The 17,995-nt window shown below is 42.9% G+C and overlaps 1 protein-coding gene across 1 annotated transcript; it reads left to right on the top strand.

The window, feature by feature from the left end:
* Window positions 1–1,662: 1,662 nt before the first annotated feature.
* HDHD2 (haloacid dehalogenase-like hydrolase domain containing 2) lies at window positions 1,663–13,663 on the top strand. The gene is made up of 6 exons (XM_009894749.1): window positions 1,663–1,763; window positions 4,331–4,539; window positions 6,968–7,052; window positions 11,802–12,018; window positions 12,398–12,461; window positions 13,495–13,663. The coding sequence occupies exons 1-6, from the start codon at window positions 1,663–1,665 to the stop codon at window positions 13,596–13,598; spliced, it is 780 nt and encodes a 259-aa protein (XP_009893051.1). The 3' UTR covers window positions 13,599–13,663.
* Window positions 13,664–17,995: the final 4,332 nt, after the last annotated feature.

Raw genomic sequence — 17,995 nt, 5'->3', positions numbered from 1 at the left:
AAAAAAAAAAAAAAAATTCCATTTCAGCCAACCTAGGTTATTCTATCTATCACCTTCCTTAGCTGTGCTGTCCATGCAGGCATAGTGCAGTTTCTCTGCCGTTGTGTGTCTTTGGCTAGAGAATTTATACAATGGCATCTTCAGTTCTCTTTTTAATCTCTTTCAGCACTCAAAAGTCCCTGTGCTGGACTTAAAGTGCCTGAGGGAAGAGAGGTTTTTTGTCATGGAGATAATGTTGAGTCATGCAAATTCTGTTTTGCTCAGGCCCTTTGTCTGCAAGAAGAGAAGTATTTTACTCGGAGACGATGTCATAGAAACCTGGTGTCCTCTTTTCCCATGTGGTTGGTGAGGCTCCCTTAGGAGTCGTGTTAGCAGTTTTGTATCACAGACATTTAAGCTTGGCCTGTGTAGCAACAGACGTAGGATAAAATAAGCATTTTTATTTATTTTTCCTTATTGCAGGGAACCAACAGGAACAATGAAAGTGGAATCTCAAAGTTTTCTGCATGTGTGTCTTGTACCTGAGACAAGTTCACATGATCTTGATCATTGACAAAACTGTCCACAAAGATAAAACTGTACTGATGGAAAATGAAATTTATTAAGGCAGATTCTAATCATGGTGTTGACTACTCTGCTGGTGTTTTTTTTTGAAGTATATACATGTTACATGTTCTGTCTGTAACCAAAAGGGCTCAACATAAAATCATGATGACAGATCAGATAGTTGTAACGTCTAACAAACAGGAGAAAAGCTCCCCTGTTGGACATTTGTGAAGAAATAGCTCAGCAGACTTGCTTGTGGAGCAAAGTACAGCACTTGCAGCCCACATAAGAAGTACCAGTTTCTGAAGTCAGCTTTTTAGCCAGATGACTTGCATGTAACCTCACCTTTTTCTTCCACAATGCATTTACCCTTTGAACACTGACTTCTGTTTTGGGCTGAGTCTCCCATACCTGTTTGTGTGACACCAAAACTTGCTGTAGAAAAACTGCTTGACTGTCCCTTTACAAGAAGAGAGCGTAACCCTTTGAGGTGCTGAATGTCCTTGAGCCTTGTGAGCTTCCAGGCTAAATCCACGCTGGCACACAGGCAGTCAACCACTGAATTGCTAAGAGTTTAGGGCACCTGAATTGTGGGCTGGATCACCATAGATCTTGCTTGCAAAAATAAAATTAACAATATCCACTTTTGCAGAGCATTTTGAGCTTTATAGTCAGAGCACTGTGTCATCACTTAGTAGTATTGTATTTATTTTTACTTGAACGGTGCTGTTGATGTCGATGGGACTTGCTGAAATGTGCTTGCTGAGGCCTTGAACCAGCAATACCAGACCTAATGATCCTCTTCCCAACAGTCTTAGTTGTTTAGAGAATTTTTTGACGCGCAAAAATAAAGGCACTTAAAAAACAAATAGCACCTGATTTCCATATATAAAGTCTTTGGGAAAATACCACCCCATCAATTATGTATTTTTTTTAAACACTGCCTTTTATTTCTCTGTCTAAAGGGGCCCATTTAATACTGCGAGTAATGTTCTGAGTAATACCGGGCTTGGCACAAATGAGGCGCTTAACTGAGTTCCTTATTTTTATTATCCATTGTCTGCTAACCAGTTTTCTGTTGTTTCATTTATTTGCCTTTTCCCTGGGGAACGAAGGATGGCAGCTCGGCGTGCGCTGAAAGCTGTCTTGGTGGATCTCAGCGGCACACTTCACATTGAAGACTCAGCTGTGCCAGGCGCGCAGGAAGCTCTTAAAAGGCAAGCTACCTTTTTCGATTTCCTCTTATAGGTTATGTCAGCACAGTTTGCACAAAGACGCTTCTTTAGGTAAACAGGCCTGAAGCTTCTGCCTTCTTACACCGTTGTGGATAAGCATGTATGCAGCCAAATTCTGCTTTTATTTACACCCGTATTCACACCAAGAGAAATTGGCAAAGGGCTTAGATACTGAAAAGTTGCTGTGTATCACGTGAGCCCCGACAGCTTTCCTGTGTTGCTCTCTAGGTCTTTTTTAGATAGAGAAAGACAGCATTCAGCGTGTTTCTGCTAATTCTTACAGGACTATAGCCTTAGCCAAAGGGGAAAATTAACCTGAATTACCCCCTCTACACGAAAGTCATTTCAGCTGAGCTGTTCCTGGGTGCTTTGTTTAACTACAAGAACCTGATTGTTTGTCTGAGCCCTTAGCCCTGTGGTAAGCTAAAGTGGAATAGCAGAGAGGATAACTTGGTCTAATGAGTAAGGTATCGTTTGCGGAGTTCTCATTTCATTCGGTCTTTCAGCCAAAGCTTTGCTTTATTATTTTTGAAGTTCTTTCTGCTATGTAAACTACCTCAGTTGTTTTTTAGTTTGAGAAACATTTGATAATACAGCCCATCTTTTGTAGGAATTTCAACACAGTAATAAACAGGACAGTTAAGTACCGCTTTCTCTTTTGATGAAAAGGTGGCTAAAGAAACTAAGGCATAGTAAAATGAGTTAATCTGGCTGAGTTAGTGGCAAAATAGTATATGCAACACGAGGGGTCTTTGTGCTGTGTTATGACAGTGTTTTCCTGGAGAAGACGTTTTGCAGTGAATGAAGAAAAACACAAAGTGATACATGCTATCATGGTGAGGGAGGGAGGATACCTTAAGTTGCTGGGACAGCAAGAACTAATTGGCGAAGAGGAACAGAGTTGAATTAAGGATGAGAAGTTTTTACTGGAGTTGTATTGGCTGCTTTGGTTTTTATAAAGCTAGGCTGTTGGTCAGAGGGATTAGGAAATTCTGTATTTCTTTTCACAAATAATTCAGTGGAAATAATTATCTACTAAAGATGTAAAATTGCAGGGAAGTAAAAACTGCTGAAGTGTTGGGTACTCATTCATTACCCTTTCATTCCCTGGACCTTGTCTGCTTGGTGTTTCTTGCTGCAGGGAGAACTTACGCCAGGTGAGAGTCAGCATTCTTGAAAATCTATGTATATAAAAGTGACGATATTGTCTAGAAGAGCTCGGTATCTGTCCTGTCAACTGGTCATCTCCAAACCTCCAGGCAGTAGACTCAACAGAAGAAATGGTTTCTGTAGAATCACAAGACAAATTGTTTTTAAAGTCCCTGATTTTCCTTTGTCTTCTGCTTGATTCCCCTGCTCATGCAGGCCCTGTCTGGCTTTGGCAAGGGAGGAGGTTAGAGAAGGGGTAAAGTGCAGAGGGAGCCTGGTGCTCTTTGTCAGCTTCAACCTGCTGTCGCAGGTATGGAGAGCAGGTGTCATTTCGCTGCAAGGAACAGGCAAGTCTTTTTTCTTAGGGGTTTGAAAAAAATACTTTCGTACACTCTTTTCTGCTAATCCATGTCATTGTCCTTCCTAAAGTGAAGCTGAAATGATTGACATGCAGCTTGCTGGGGGAAACAAATGGATAAACTTAATTTGTAGTGTTACTTCTCAGTATTGAAGTCCTTAGGAAAAAAAAAAAATGTTAGCAGCCAGGGGACTTTTTTACTAGTTCATACTTGTGAAGGGTCAGCATATCTGACAAATAAGAGAAAGAAGTGGCAGGTGCAAGCAGGTCTCCAGCTCTGACCAACTTTATCTGATGTTCTCCATGCAGTCATGATACCAGTGTTTGTTTCCATAGCAACAAAGAGGGAAAGTGATGGTGGGGGAATAATTAAAGGGAATGCCGTTGAAATTGTCACTTAAAATTATTTGATTGTTTGGTAGCATGTACTGTCAGTGTAGGGCAATAATGTGGTTTTATGTGATGTTGGTGTTCCTCAGTAAAGGGAGGAATGGCTGCAAAAGCTGACATGAAATTGCCACACAGGTGACACAGGCTCCTAGAGCATGCTGCATCTCTGAATGAGCCACAGCTGCTGTGAAATTCGCTCAGCATGTGGAGTTCAATATATCAATTTAGGAACAAGATTATTTGGTTTATTTATTTTTGTTCAGGATGCTGTTGATCCAGAATACAGGGCTGGTTTAATTATTATCTAGTTTGAATTAAAAGACTTTTCAAACTAGTTGTGGTTGATCATAGATGTGTTTGTTACTACTATGAAGATGGAGTTTTTTGCCAGACTTTTCCTGGTAGAAGCAAAGCAGGGGAGACATGGTCTTGTTCTTGGAGCCAGAACATTAATTCTTGCCATCTGTTTCACATTACCTTCCAGTCCACAGAAGTTAACAATCTGGTGGTTCTTGAGTGGCACCAGCACTCTGGGATGTATACAGTCTTTTCATCTGCAGCCTTTAGACAAAGTCTAAAGTCCCAAAGAGATGTACAAATGTGTAAATAGAGGGATTCTGTGGCCAATTTGCCTTTGCTCTTCACCCATCAGGCTGCGCAGCGCTCCTGTTACCATTCGATTTGTGACAAACACAACGAAGGAGTGCAAGAGAGACCTGCTGGAGAGGTTGACAAAGCTGGGATTTGACATTGCAGAAAATGAGATCTTCACGTCGCTGACAGCAGCCAGAAATCTTCTGGAGCAAAAGCAGGTGCGGCCTCTTCTCCTGGTGGACGATAAGGCCCTGCCTGATTTCACAGGTGAGGTGGTCAGAAAACAGCATGGGGGAAGTTACTGAACAACTAAGGAAATGTAGTGCTCTCTGTTTTGTAGAATGACAATCATGTACGTCACTAGCCATGATGAAGCTTGAAATGTGGAACTCTCCAGAGTCATAAAGGTGCTTTCTTCTTTTAAATTAACGTTACACAGTCTGAAGCCATAGCTTCTTGAGGAGTAGTGGTGATGGCAGCAAAAGGCTTCAGATGATCAGGAATTTGGGTAGAACTCAATACTTTTTATTAATTTCCAGTGTAAAAAATACTTACCACTAGATCACTGGACATTTATTGCACCTACCAGTGCTGATTTGTTTTGTAGCAAGGATGTATCAATTTGTTGGAAATCAGGTTTCCCTCAGGTATTGCACAGAGGTTTTACTGGTAAAGAGCTGAAAAGCCAGTGTGTAGGCACACTGGGAAACTATTTCTCTCTTAATAGATTATTATTAAATGTAAAATCCCCAGGTAATTATTGTTACTTATTTTGTATTGAACATCTAGGTCTCACTCCATGTACTTTGATACCTTAATTGGTGACAGAAGGTTCATTGCCCTGACTTCTCTGGATTGACATCTCTAAAAACCTGTTTAAAAACTTGCTTTACTTTCAGGTGTTCCCATTTCCATCCCTCAACAATAAGGGGAATAGGAGATAATATATTCTAACTTGGACATGTCTGGCAGGTGCCTGAAGCTAGGACAGCTAGTCCTTGACTTAACCACATTGTTGTTTCGAGAACAGTGAAGATACCCTTGTTTTTAAAATACTTGGAGTTGAAAACCATATCTTGTATATTCAGTCTTTTGTTTAAAGTCAAAGTAGCAAAAACATGGATGGCTTGCCACTGCTCCTTGCCCCTTGCCTTGTGAACTGAAATCCTTACGGCTGCGTAATTTAAGTAGGTTCTGGTCTTGCTGGGAGCTATATGTTTCCTGTTAAATTTTAGTGCCATAGTCTAGCCAGTAATCTTCAGAAGATAAGTTTTTAGGAGAAAAGCCTCTGTGGGCTCTTGAGAGTGATGAAACCTGATAATCTGTTCTACCTAACATGGTGTCCAGAGAAATATGCCCCCAGCAATACTCTGTATTTGTGTTCTCAGGAAGGCTTTCTCGGGTCAGAAACAGCAGAGACAGCAGCTATTTCACTGAAAGTATTTAAGTCAGTTTAATCTCCATATATCTGGGATCTTTCTATCAGTTTTACAGTAGCTGATGGTAATTTTGTAGAAGATGGCAAAGGCAGAGATATGGGCAGAGTACATTGGTGGCATTATCTGGAATGGATTGTTTTGTTTCTTTTTGCTACAAGCAGTTTGGCTCATATTCTCTCAGTGCTGCTCTTGAAACATTTAAGTACAATGGAGAATGCTTTAAATTCCCGTTAATGGCTGCTGTTGAACTATTCTTGGCTAATTTCTCTATAAAGTTGGTTGCAGATAGATTAATGTAATCCATTCTTGGTTAAAGGTCCCAGATGCTTTTAGGTGGTGTCACAAATCCACATGGCATCTCTGAGCATACATTTTGCTCTCTGAGCTAATTGAAGGACACGCAGTAGGAAGCATCAGCCAGCAGGCTGCAATGACACACTCTGGAGAGTCAGGAGCTCTAGTTGTAAGTTGTACCAGTAAAGGTGTAGAGGGTAAGCTGTGTGCAGGCGGAACAAAAAACCCAGTAAGTGCAGGTTGCAGCTGATAACTTAACCTGTCATAAATGAAACTCTCTGGTACTCCCACTTTTCCTGTAGATGCTACTGTGCTTCCATTGCTGGTTCTGTTCAGAGGTGGCACTGCCACATAAAAACAGTCATGCTTCTCTGGAGCAGTGCAGGACAAAGGAGGTGCAAGCTGTTCTCAAGGCGACTAATCCACATTAAAAAAAAAAAGACCTTCCAGAAGAGCCCAAACTAATCTAGTGTAACAACTTCTAGATCATGCTGCAGTACCATCTTTGCTATCATAACCAGACTGATACGTAGAACAACAGTCAGGCTTTTTACCCTAAGTGGAGTTCTCTGTGACTAGAGGGAATAGAAAAACTGGATAGAAAAACTAGTCTTCCTGCTTTACTGTCTTACAAAGCAGATGAATATTTGTCGAAAGAGATTCTCAGATAACAAAAAGTCATTCAGTTAAAGTGATTTGTGCGGTCTGCTGCGTTTCAGTGAGAGAATTGCCATTCGACAGTCGCTGTTAAGACTGTACAGCTGCAGAGTTGTGTTCATCGTGAAGGACAGCAGAGTCTGATTAGATCAACGCCTTTTCCACAGGTGCTTTCCTAACATAAAACTACTCTGTGTCAGAAAATGCTCATTTTTGCTGTAAAGTGATTAATTGCACTTGTTGACTATGTACTGCTAAGTACGAATAAAATTCTGTTCGCTCAGAGTCATGTTTTCATTTTCCAGGGATAGCCACCGATGACCCCAATGCAGTGGTGGTAGGACTGGCTCCTGAGCACTTTCACTATGAGATGATGAACAGAGCGTTTCGGTAAGTCAGCCCCTCCTCGTGACTTTCTGAGTCGCGGGTGTCTTGTGCTGAGCTCTGTACCTCTTACCCAGGCAAAGGAATCCTTCTCGTATGGGGAAAAGAAGGTAGTAGCAATGTCACCATTACGTACCATGGTTATGGTCTCTTACTCCATGTCTGAGAGAGAGCCAACAACCTTGCCTTATTTGGGGCCTTAACCATGAACTTCAGGCAGTGCAGCCCTGGTTCTCCTAGCTTTCAATCTGTAAATAAACTACAGAAGTACAGTCACGGTTGTCACTGAGGTGAAAAAGTCAGCAATGCTTCAAGGAGAAGTACACAAAAACGAGGATGTTGGGAAGTATTTGGGAGACAGCTTCTATGTTCAAAACTCAGCCTTCCGAGTCAAAATATTATAGGTAAGAAAATCTAGTATTTAGGGGAGGTTATTCCTTATCTATCTAATGCAGGTTTTCTAGCAATATCTTCTGAAGCATCTTGCATTCAGGAGTGGCCAGCACAATATGCTGGGCTAACAGAACTATGGATCAGATTTGGTCTGTCTTGTTTCTAAAGCTCTTTGTTTAGTGTGTTGATTAAGGGGTAAATCAGATAAAATTTGTCTGTGACTCTACGTGAGCGAGGATGCTATGTTGTGTGTGCAGAGGTGCACAGCCATGCCTCCTCCCCAGTTCTAGCTCAGCACAGCACTCTTGATTTTAAGTTGAAAAAGCCTTTAGCTTCAAAGACGTGAACATGAGCCTGTTGCTGAGTTTAGCCCCAGTGATGCGTGTTTTCTCTGCTGTGAAATGTGCAGAGAAGGGTCGGCTGAGTGTTCCCCTTACCCTGCGCCCCAACAGAGCCTGCTGTGCCTCTGTTTCATTTTTCTGGGAACTCTTGGAGCCCGCTGTCCTTCACCAGAGGTTTAGGCCAAGCTGATCAACCTGGCCTTGTAATGGAGGAGGAGCACTCACCTGCACAGCTCATCCCAGCTGTGGGAGTGCTGACCCCCGTGAGCAGCTGGTAACCAACTTTCAGTGCTATCTCGGAGCTAAAGAGGACATCTGGTAACACCCTGCTTAACTCCATGCTGTGCTACGATACATGTGATGCCTTCTTTCCACTCTTTGCTCATGGGATGATGGCTGCCACACAATTTTTCACCGTAGAGTTTGAAAAAAACTGATCTCAAGCACCTTAACCTGTCTTTATAATCACTAAATCCAAAGGAGTATCGATACTGCTCAGCAGGATCTTGTGGAGGCTCCTTGGAGCAGGAAGCCAATGCTGTCCTTATCTGCGTGCCAGTTCTATGTCATAAGAACATGTATTGACCCAAACTGACTCTGTCTGCCTCATTAGTGCATGTTGCCAGTGGCATTGATTTTAGAATTTTACAGTGCACTCATGAGTGGACTCTAATTTCAGAACTGCATGAACTTAACCCATCGTGTATTCCAGTGCTTACATCACTTTATTTATTGATATTTCTGTCCTGAATATATTAGCCGTTGAATAATAGTCACTGGCTGCCTCGGGCTGGAGATCAGGACACTTAAAACAAGAAACCAGTCATCACGTTCAGTCCCTGAGGGCCCTGGGCTTCCCCAGGCCAGCACACGCTGGAAATCCTGCAGAGCTGGCCCTGTGGAGGTGGGCGAGGGCATCCCAGGCTGGATTTGGGTTTTTGGTGTTGAAGACAGAATTGGACACTCGCTCTGGCGATGAAAGAAAGGTGATGAAGGCCAAATCCAGTCTCTCGCGGTGGGCATGGCGTGGCCTTGCAGCCCAAAAGAGACATGTATCCAGAGGGGTAGTATGCAGTGCGTGCTGCCTGAGCATCCTATAGCCAGGGCTGTCTGAGTGGTGCAGCTGGGTACTGAACAAGGCTGAGTCCTTCAGCTCACCTTGCCTTGTGCAGACACGTTCCCAGCCGCTTGGCTGACTTGTCTGCCTGGAGGAGGATTTTATCCTCTGTGAATCTGTCCTGGATTTGCCCAGTGCTTCCCTGGTCCTCTGTTTCAGGCTGGGCAGAGGCCCTAGGGTAGGCTGTGTGTGATCTTTAACATCTCACTGAGTTTCTGGGTTTTTCCCCCAGTCCTGTCTTGAGGGTAAACTGTTTTGCTGGTGTCAGTTTTGTTTGGTGTAATGGAAATATTAACTACTGCCCGCATTCTCTTCTCCAGCCTTATGCCGTGTCCTTTACTTTATTCCTTGTCCTTTACTGCTCAGATAATTAAGTCACTTGGGATTTGCGTTGCTCATAGCAAAACTTTAAGGTGAATCTGATTAAATGCAGATATCTACAGTGCCGATGCCTGTATCTGAGCTGGTGATCTGGGCTCCTGAGGGAGAGAAGAGGCACTTGTAAGACATCATTCATTTTTCCCCTAGTAGTGCTTAAAATAGGACAGTTGAACTGTGCCCTAGAAGTGCTTTTTCTTCTCCACTGACTGTGAAGAGCCCAGGCTGACTAATTACCTGGTAGGCAACTGCTCGGTTGATATCCAACATTAGGTTAGGTAAATCTAACCCATTATGAGTCCCAAAACGAGATACACAGAGTAAGGCCATTCTCTAGGCACCATCTGAAATGACTGAGACTAAATTTCTCTTTTTGTATACATGGGATTTTGATGCCACATTTAAAAGAATTCTCTCAGGTGAGATCTTTCCTGCGAACTGCTGAATGTAAGTGGTTGTGGTGTTGCTGTCAAATTAAATTTTCCTGTATCCTAGAGGCATCCTCCCATCTGGCTGCTCACAGATACACATGCCAGCTCTCTTCTTGTTGAGCTTGCTTTGGAAGGCATTGATTTGTGATAATTAAGTGAAATGAAATATTGTCATTTATGTACTGCTCAGAGTACCTGGGCTGCTCTGCAAGCATGTGGGAAGGTGCAGATGCCCTCCAAGGAGCGTACAACTCACCTCGGCCAGCCACTTTGAGCAGAGCCACAGCAGAGCTCCAGAAAGGCAGTGAAGGGGCAAAGCATGATTTTTTGTGTTTTCTTACCAGCTTTTTTTTTTTTTTTCCTGTAAATCAAGTGGGGTTAAGGGGAAAAGAAATCCTGCTTTCTGCCTTGAAAATGATGGCCAACATTTACCGTCTATCCCTTGGCTTTGCTAGATACATTCCTACCTGTTGTGATAAAGACTGGTGTTGCCTGCAGTGCCTGAAGAAGGTGCTGTAAAATCGAACTTTTACAGATCCTGTCTGGAGGGCCTTTGTTGCACTGAAACTGAGACTGGGGAAGGGGAGGGCTGCAATAACATCGCTGTGCTTGGTAGTACCCGGAGGATTCCTCCAGCGCAGCAGCTGGGTGGGCTTCCCTTGGCTGCAGGACAGCTAGCTGCTGTGTCTGCTGTAAGGAAAAACTACCAGGTACGTAACAGAAAAGGAAGAATCAAATAGTTAGGTCCAGATTCTGTGAAAGCAAGCCCTCGTAAACTCCTGTTTGTTACTTTGCTGTCACGGACCACTGTTCAGGCACTGTGTGTGCTAACGAGACATGCTCCCTGCCACAAGGCAAGCATTAGAGAAGAGCCCTTGAGCAGACATGAAGTGAATTGATGGGGGTGACAGGGTAGCGAGGCTAAGGAGGCGCTGATTGAGATCGGTGGAGCAACAGCAGTTTCTTAATTACTTCTTCTCTTACATTTTTCCACCCAGTCCGGACAACGCTGTGTTGTTCTGTGCAGGTTTTTAACAGGTAGGTCAGCTGGCAGGTAGAGATGGTGTCTGTGGAACCCCGAGGAGGGTGCACGCTGGTGTGTCGGGGCAGTGGAAGGTGGGAGGGTCTGGGCTGTTGGGCAGGGAGCAGTTCCCAGTCTCAGCCCACCGCTGCACTCGCTTCCCGAAACTCCCAGGTGCAGTGCACAGCCAATACCCTCCCGTAACGCTGCCATATCGTGCATTATGACCCATATTCTGCGAGCCTTTTATTGTACTCAGAAGTCTTAAGAATCTGGTGACTTGTTGCTTTGAACTGTCTTCCACTTGGAATTTTTGGTTCCCGATCGCAAGGAGCTCAAATCCAGCTTTGTTTTTGAAAGGCTCAGTAATAGCGCTGTTAACTGGGGAATTCGGTGGGATGTGAACACACCTAATATCTTTGTGCCTTTTTGTGTAAATTATTATTGTAATTCCTCCAGTGTTAGGATATAAGTTCAGGTAAAGTGATTTATCCTGTACCCGGGACTCACCTGAACACCCGTCTGCTGGAAACACATAGCTGTTCGGCTGCTAGAGGCTATACCGACAGCCCCGAGAGCTGCTGGGCTGTGGATTTCCTGGCTGCAGCATCCTGAAAGCACTGCTGTGTTCTCAATCCAGGCAAGGAGACTGAGGCTCTGGCCATCAAACCGCTACCTACAGCTGCCACCTATGGTTAACGTATTTTAAAATATTTGCGTGGGGAAATCAGACAAGTTCTAACGTTAGGAGGTTTGCCGTAGTGAAAAGTGAGGCTGCTTAGAGTAATGGGCCTAATTACATGAGAGATGTAGACAGGATTTAAAAATAGTTACCTGTTAAAATCCTCGAGATAATAAATTCTTTATTTGGGGGATTTGTTTTACTAGCTGTTTCTGGGGAAAAGAAGGAACTTTATTTAACTCTCCAAATGACTGCTAGCTTGCATTATTATTTGGGGCTTCATGAAAGTCAGTGTCATCAACTTAAACGAAAGCCAGTTCAGGCCTTCAACTGTAAATATCCTCTCTTTAGTATAATTTTTGTACTTTCTTCTCCATTCATTCATTCTTTAGGTTGATTTTGGATGGTGCTCCTCTTATAGCTATACATAAAGCCAGATATTTCAAGAAAAAAGACGGCTTGGCTCTGGGACCTGGACCTTTTGTAACTGGACTGGAATACGCGACGGACACCAAAGCGACAGTGGTGGGGAAGCCAGAGAAAACCTTCTTCCTGGAAGCTTTGCGGGGGACTGACTGCGCCCCAGAGGAGGCCATCATGATTGGTGATGTATGTGGGGACCAAATACTTTATCACCTGCCTGTTTACGTAGTGCTCATCTCCACTGTGTGTCGTTGTCTCACAAACTGGTCTTTCTAAAAGCGCTGGGATTAAACAAGGGGTGAAAATTGAAATACCAGAATTTGCAGGGTTTAATGTGTGGTCCCTGGGGTTAGCGGTCTTAGTTCAGTCGCTGTTTGATCAGGCAAAAAGCATGTAGTAAATCATTCTTGTGACAGTTTGTCTAATAGGTAGCTAAAAGATTTGACTCCGTGTAGGTGCTTCTGAGTGGCTGGTTAGTGATGTGCAAAGCAGAGAATGTAATGAAAAACTTGTTAAGAAATAGCGTCTGTGACCACTAACCAGCTGATCTCCTGCTCTGTCCCAGGACTGCAGGGATGATGTTGGTGGCGCCCAGAATGCGGGCATGCGTGGGATTTTGGTGAGGACCGGTAAGTACCCGGTGGAGCGGCCATTTCGGGAGACAGTGGTGCATTCGGTGATCTGGCCCTGGGTACGGGCAGCCCCCGTGCCCAAAGCGAAGGTACGCTCTGAGCCCTGGGTTGAGCCCTGGTGCTTTGTGAGTCCCACCGTTCCTGCAGTTTGTTACACCAGGGGGCTGCTGGGACACCCCTACTCCATCACCCCGTTCATTTTGGGGTGAATTCAGCACATACATTTCTTCAGCTGCAGCGTGGCAGCCTGTAAGCAGTAGATTGCAATTCAGTCAAGATAGGCTGTAGACCATATTTAATGTTTCAAAAGCAGGGCTAGAGCACAGACCCTGAACAGATAGCAGGATGATAAGAGATAATAGATGGGGCAGCTGATCTTGTAGGTGTGAATTTTTTGTTCTAATGACTCTGAAGTCCCAAGCACTGGTCAAAGAACAGAGAGAACCGTTACTGTGACATCTTGGATCACCCAAATGTAACCTCTCATCATTCAGGAACTTGTGATATTCTGTAGTAATTACACTGATAATTATAAAAGTCATTTTTCCTCAGACAAAAGTGGAACCTGAAGGGGCTAACGGGTATTATCAATGTTCTTGATGGTACCATGGTCTGGTTAAAGTCTTTCTGAGGTGGCAGCTGCTCACGCCCCACAGTCCATTATGTTGGAAATGAAAGCAAGTAATCCTACTCTTCCTCATAAAACCCAGAAGGGAAGATGATAACATTATTATTTCAAGAACCTACAACACGAATATCTGAATAGTCAGTGAGCAAATAGTGCCAGTAGAGTGAAACCAGTGCATAAGTAACGCTAATTTTGAACCAGAGCTGCCCCCGGTGGAATATTCAGTAAGGCTCAGTGTTTGTTTAGGGAGGATCGTGAGAAGTTTGTTGCAGGAGAACCTTAGATGGGCATTCCTCCTATTGTGTCTGGTTGTTACTGATCTGAGGAGGCTGTAATTTTCAGTGAAAAAAAGACATACCCACAGGAGCTTGGTAAATGCATCTTTTTGTTAATCTGTTACAGGTAAATATCGACCGGCAGATGAAGACAAAATCAATCCGGCTCCTTACTTAACCTGTGAGAATTTCCCAGAGGCAGTGGAACATATCCTAGAGCGTCTGCTATGAGAAAGGGAATAGTTAGTTTGAAGAAATGTCTGTGTCACATAATTTCCTTTACTCTTACTTCAAAAATTAAGGTCAGAGGATCAATGCGTGCATTGTATCAGAAACCCAGCCGTGAGCTCCTTCCACTTGAGCTGTGAAGGGCAGAGTTGTGAAGCCCCTTTCCTGTAGTAGTTTCATGAGGATGTGATGAGGGACTGCAGATGCTCAGCAGGTGAGACGGACAGGCTGCAACCAACACAGCTGCTTTCCTGAGCCACGTAGGGAGTGTGTGGCAGAGAGTTCTGTTTATTTTCAGTTTTCAAGAAATAACTGATGAAAAGCCCCGTCTGGAAAGTGCCGCCTTCTGCTGCTGAATAAGCTAAACTGAAAAAAAGCCACTGGAAATACTCAAGTAAATAAACCTCAAAGACTAACAGAGCCTTAGTCAGCCTGTAGTGATTTCACTGAGTATGCTTCTGCTCTGATCTAATTTAAAGATAGAGATTATGCACATTTAGAAGTGACTTTTAAATTAAAATATCACCATTGTTTAATAATAACTACTGTTGATATCTTTCTTCTCATTAGAACAGATCTTGGTTTTTTTGTGTTTTCAGATTTTACATAAAATTAAAACTGTCAGCATTTTACAGATGTTTTAATTAGATGCTGTTATTAAAAAGAATGGTACAGAAACAAAAATCTGGTATTAAATGCCTTAGAGACACCGAATTTTTGAAATTAGACTTCAGCAGGGTCCTATTAATGCTACAGTTGCAAAATTTCACTATTGTTGAGGCTTTTTTTGTTTCTTTTTAATGTAATGGGAAAAATCCTTCACAAGCCATGGGGACAGATTCCAGTTTTTACACAGTTGGTTAGTAGAGCTGTAAAATGAAATTTAATTCTGTAGTATGCAGTGCTTTTTCCTCGGCGCTAAATCCCCCAATATGAACCAACTTTGTAATGATGGGAAATAGCTTTTCTGGTCCATTTGCAAACTGTAATAATCAAAGTCCTTTACAGTTTGTTTTACAGTGCTCCTGAGTGTTAAATTATTAGATTGTAATTATACATTGCTGGAGTATTAACCTTATTGAAAATATAGTTTTGTGCTAATGAGCCATGCTTGTTCTTGTTAAGAGGATTCATCATGATGAATGAATGGGACACTCTCCTTACATGAAAGATTGTCTGTCTGCAGTCTCAGATTTAATCTCTGTCTGAGACAGAATGTGTGGATGGAGTAGACTTTGCAGTAGAAATACAAGAAACAATCCTCCCGCAGGAAGAAAAGCTGTCTTTAGATACTGTTTGTGAGCCCTCATAAATTATAACCTACAGTTTTGAATAAATTCACACATCTGGTGTTGATGCCAACAATTCTGAACCTGTGTTAGCTTCTGCTTGGAGTATATCGGAGAGGTCTTTGGCCCTGTCGTGGTTTAGGTCAAATCGGCTACTGGGGACGTGGGGGACCCCAGGTGGGACCCACAGATGCTCTCCTCTACCCCTCTTCAAAGAGAGAGGCAGAGGAGGGAAAAAGAGAATAATGACTTTAGAAGGAACTAAACTACTTTAATGAAATATTAATAATAAAATTAAAAAGGAAAATAATGAAATATATACAAAACTGTATCAAGCTCCCACAATGACAGTCACATCGCCGGTGGGCACTGGGGAAGTCCCAGACTGGACTCAGTGATGGATGGGAACTGGATTCAGGATTGGGATCAAAGGCAGACAAACAGATAGAGCCCTCCTCAGACGTCGGCCATTGAAGAAAGAGGGCTGACCCTTTGATCCCTCCGTTTTTATACTGAGCATGAGGCAGATGGGATGGAATACCCTGTTGGTCAGTTTGGGGTCACCTGTCCTGTCTGCTCCTCTCCACAGGTGGGACACCACTGCATTTTTCCACTTCTGACCCTCCAACGGGGCAAGTAACAAAGTTGGTTGGCCTTGGTGCTATAGCAATACGTATAAGCAAGAGCCTCTCCACATACCACGCCTTGGCATCAACTATAAACATAGGTCTGTTATCACTCTGAGGGCAAACACTGTCTGCACAATACGCTGTTAACTTCAGTAGTTAGAAGAGGCCCAGCTAAGAAGCAAAGTTACTGAACAAAATTGGTCCTGTTTTACCTCAAACCAGGACAGGCCCATAGTCAGGGTCAGGTTCAGGAGGTGAGAGGTCTGTAAGCAAAATCCTGTGCAGACATTTCCCATAAAGGACTTGTGACAACATGAGTGACGCTAGAACGAAAAAAGAGACTATCAGTGCTTCTGAGGTCCCGGAGCACACTGGAAAGCATGCGAGATGGCGGTACTTACAAAAGCAGCTGAACACAAGCTCATGCAAGGAAAACATTGGGAGAACTGCAAAGAGGATAACTAGTTGTCTTGCCAAGCAAGACAGGGGCAGCAATGAGACCTGAGAGCCTAAAAAGATGACTGATTAGTATTTCGAATTAAAAGATTAAAGGACACACGGCAGTCCTGACTGTATGTAAGCAGAAAAGTCTCTGACTTGGCTAGTATTTACTACTGCTCTGCAAAGACTCACTGTTTGCAAACAGTGAGTAACCACCAATCCAGCTTCTAGTTACTTAGCCTAAATCTGCTAATTTTCTACAATGTCGCCAAGTTCCTCTAATTCCTTGCCTTTTCATCCTCGGAAATAGCCCAGACCATCTGGAAAGTAACACATTTGGCATATCCAGGCTTTGATCTCAGCTGAAAACAATGACAAGCTAACCAAATTTACGAGGCACTGCTAAGGTCCTCGATTTCACTGAAAGCAGTCACGTTTTCATAAAAAAAGGGTGCAGGTCTCTGCTGATTGTGATGCTGTAGTGGGTCTCAGAAAGGGAGAATTACACTAATCATCTAACTGTTCTCAACAGGCTTTCTGCTCCAGTTCTTCTACCCCAAACCTGTAAAGAACTGTTGTGAATAAAGACAGAGAAGCAATCAATTTTTTAAGTCTTTATCCATACAGTTAAGTCTGGGGTCTTCATTACACAGCAACTGTCATTATGTTACTTCCATGAAGAATGTGTTTTGAATTGTCATCGAAAATGGCTGATAAAAAATAACCAAACACCCCCCACATTAAATTTTGAAAGTGAAAATTTCCCCCTGACATTTGTCACTGCATTCTCTTCCCTGGAAACAGCAGCACTTCCTCCCCCTTCACCGTTCGATCCTTTGGAGGCAAGGCAATGCCATTTTGGATAGCAAAAATCTTGGAAATTTTCAATCTTTTGGGTTTTTTTTCTTTCTTTTTAAACTGACTCAAATTCTCTCTGCCAAGCTGTGTACTTCTGGCTTAGATTCTTTGCTGATGGTTTGGTGTGGGCGATCACATCCAGGAAATCTGCAGTTGTGATCGTGTCTAATTGGATCACGGGGAAGTTACTGTTACCTAAAGAGAAAAAAATTATTAAATACTGCTATTATTGCCAAAAGACATTCTTTTATGTTCCTGCCTAATGCAACACTTAATACATGAAAACAAAAGAGTAAACCTATTGAGATAAAGCAGAATTTGTATTTGTGCACAGAGCATAGATACAGCTTTAAAAAAAAGGCCTAATTTTCAGAAATGTTAGCTCAGGTGGATGTTTTAAAAAAGTAGTTTAAAACTTTTCGGAGCAGGTAACAGAGCTCCACCTGCTGGGGCCAACATTATAATTTCCAGAGTTAGAGCAGTAGATCACCATTTCCCAGATCAGATTCTCTACTCAGAGCTGCAGTACCTGGCTGGTGATTTTCAAGAGCATCGAAAATTTTCCTCACTGGTCGCATGGCTGCTTCCTTGCACACGAGTTTTATGTCTGAGCCGGAGTACCCATCTGTTTCCTGGGATCAGAATGATACATTGCAGCTTACAGGCTTTCAAATGGGGCAGGAATGGCCTTTACAAGCATATATAGTTATATAAAATATTTACAAAGTCTATTCCTGTCTGAAACACGTTTGTATGTGTATATATATATACACATACACACATCTCTATTTTTATATGTATCCTTCTCTCAACATTATGTTGCCTGTTCTTATTTTGAATGCCCTCGGTACCTTGCACAAGGAAGGAAAATACCGGGCATTTTCTTTCTAAAGGGCAATTTACTGTAGGTCAGATAAAACCCACCTTTCTGTGTCTGTTCCCAGCTTTCCTGTTAATAAATAACTGTATTTCCTCATTAACATTTATGAAACAAAACCCGAGCAGTATTATCTCTGTGAACAGACATAAAAAGGGCCAACTGGGTAAGCTGTAAGATATTTTCAAAGAATTTAGGATATGACAAAAGGCTAAATGAAGGAAGCCTGGGTATCTAGTGAATCTCTTCACTGCCTAAATGCTCTTTTCTTCCGCAGCAGTGGAGCTGTGACAAACCTTCCCTACA

This window comes from Charadrius vociferus, unplaced genomic scaffold, assembly GCF_000708025.1.
Source record: "Charadrius vociferus isolate BGI_N301 unplaced genomic scaffold, ASM70802v2 scaffold151, whole genome shotgun sequence".
Classification (NCBI taxonomy): Eukaryota; Metazoa; Chordata; class Aves; order Charadriiformes; family Charadriidae; genus Charadrius; species Charadrius vociferus.
Note: the sequence above shows the minus strand (reverse complement) of the source record. Positions and strands in the feature narration are given on the sequence as shown.